This window comes from Frankliniella occidentalis, unplaced genomic scaffold, assembly GCF_000697945.3.
Source record: "Frankliniella occidentalis isolate FOCC.00 unplaced genomic scaffold, Focc_3.1 Scaffold5906, whole genome shotgun sequence".
NCBI classification, from domain to species: Eukaryota; Metazoa; Arthropoda; class Insecta; order Thysanoptera; family Thripidae; genus Frankliniella; species Frankliniella occidentalis.
Genome location: NW_026272941.1, coordinates 1 through 2,373, shown reverse-complemented (window position 1 = coordinate 2,373; position 2,373 = coordinate 1). Strand labels below are relative to the sequence as shown.

Here is a 2,373-nt window from a genome sequence, read left to right as displayed (position 1 = left end):
CGTGGACCTGTCATGGAGGGAGAGGCACACTCTCTATAGCCCTGCTGCGCTTCTCGAAGTGGTGACGAATCGAAATTGACACGATATATCGAAACAATATGAAACATCAGAAATCACTGGTGAAAAGTGAAATATGAGTTCATTTCCGGACCATTTTGAAATTCGACACCAATTGCCAATTGTGCCGGTGCCGGTTCGATGTATCGTTTCGACGTTGCTCACCTGTGTGCTGTGGGTAGGCGTCTCCCCTTGCTCTTCTCCGCCGCACTCTGCCAACCCCCGGAGGGCTGCTGCCTTTTATAGTGGCCCAGCAGCTGACCGCAACCCAGAGCAGCCCGGAGCAGCCCCCCTGACACCTGGCTGCCTCCACCACACGGGGACCGCAGGGGTGGTGGTGGGGGGTGCCTGCCGGTGGCCCCGCCCGGGCTCCAGTCCCGGCCACCCTGTATGCGGTCCCGGCCTTGCCAACGTGATTCGCCATGTTTAATATATGCAAATAATAATTATAATTGATTGGCATCACTGTGGGATTGAATAAAAGTCATAATTATTTTGCTCTTTGTCTTTCCAGGAGTCGCAGCCATCGCACGGACTGAAGGCGTTGGCACTGTCGGCATTGCAGTAAACGGGAAAATAGACGAACCTTTCTGTAAATTTTCCAGTATTTGCAACATTGCAACTCGCTATTTTTTATTGTCGCGGGTACGTAGACCCTTCTCCCGAGGCTGTTCTGGCAGACGCGTTTCCCCCGAGGGCGCTTTGGAGAGAGGGTGTGGGTTGTCGAGAAAGGCAATATTTCAAATGTCCGTCTTTTTCCGATTCATTTCGGCTCGTTAGGGAAGCTCGACGCCTGCGAGCCTCAGGGTAGGCCACCGCGCTGTACACGCGTGCACTGCGGGCGAGATGTTGCCTACCTGCCAGGCGCTAAGGGGGGACCTGCATCGGCCGACGTTGGTAGTTTCGTCGAACGGCGAATGACAGACGTACTTTCTGGACGATAACCAAAGCAAGCAGGTGAAAAGAATGTTGTTCATATATTGCTATAGTTGTATATTATATTGTTATAAGCGTATATATTATATTGTTATAAGTGTATATTTGAGAGTGGTTCCGTTTTGGGTCGTTATCTATTTATTTTTTTCCTATTCCGGCATTGACCGAGCGCAACCTCCCCACCTGGGCCCCGAGGTTACCGCCCGCACGGGTGTTATCCACGGCCATGGCTGCCCTCCGGGGTTCACTCCCAATAAGCATAAGCCCTCGCGGAGTGGTCTATTCTCGGCGTTTCTCTCCACCTGCATCAGCTGAGGCCGCGACGGCACAGCTGAGGTCGCTCTGGGGTTGATTCTCAACGTAGAATACGTTGTGACTTTTGAGCCCGGGGCTGCATCAGCTTAAGCGGGAAGCAGTCGGGAAGCAGGCAGCAGACAGCAGATAGTAAATACCGGCGGTTTTACCAATTTTCATCAATATTTCAGAATGAAATCTTTTGTTGGTCTCTCATATTCATTTTCCGAACTTTAAAATTTTAAATGTGTGCTCAAATCATGTCAAATCGGGAGGTGCTGTCGGAGCTGTCGGAACAGCACGACAGCACGACAGCGAACAGTATCTCCCGATTTACACCCGATTTGTATACATATTTATACTTTTTAAGTTCAGAAAATAATATTTGAATGATGAAAATAAGATTTCATAACGAAATTGGACGTTTAGATTTGAAAGTATCGGTATTTACTATCTGCTGTCTGCTGTTTGCTGTCTGCTTCCCGACTGCTTCCCGCTTAAGCTGATGCAGCCCGGGGCACGGCTCGGTGGGTCGGGTGGGCCGATATCATTCTACACGGGGTGGTCGTATTTTTAAGACAATAATTTATTTGGCATTATGTACAAACACGTTAGTTCTCTTGTGGGGTGTTGAGCTCCTTCCCTACGTTATCACAGTCTCGCTTACACGACTCTAAGGCCCTAGTTGACGACGGTGACCCTCTTGTCCTCGTCGCGGAGGTCCTTGTCCCCCCAGCCCCAGACGGGGTGCGAGCCGTCGCCCGTGCGCTGCGCCCGCGCCCGCACCATGTCGTGGTTGACGGACTTGAGGTGCGAGGCCTGCCCGAGCCGCGCCATCAGCTCGATGAAGACGGCGCCGTAGTTGGACGCGTAGTAGCTGAACTCGCCCGACTTGTAGTCCCAGGGGAACACGTGGTGGTAGTTGTGGTAGCCCTCGCCGCCGACGCCCAGCGCCACCAGCACGTTCTCACGGGCGGCGATGGACCTGAATACGGACGCATGCGGAGAGAAATTTGTCAACGTGTTTTCTGGAATGTCTGATTTATTTATTTTTTCAGAATAAATATTCTTTCTATCACATTTTTC

General features: G+C 51.3%; 1 protein-coding gene across 1 annotated transcript; it reads right to left on the bottom strand.

Moving 5' to 3' along the window:
* Window positions 1-1,852: 1,852 nt before the first annotated feature.
* On the bottom strand, window positions 1,853-2,367 carry LOC113212648 (acyl-CoA Delta-9 desaturase-like; the record flags this gene model as incomplete). The annotated part of the gene is made up of 1 exon (XM_052277152.1): window positions 1,853-2,367. A coding segment is annotated over one exon (399 nt), but the record flags the coding sequence as incomplete, so codon positions are not given.
* Window positions 2,368-2,373: the final 6 nt, after the last annotated feature.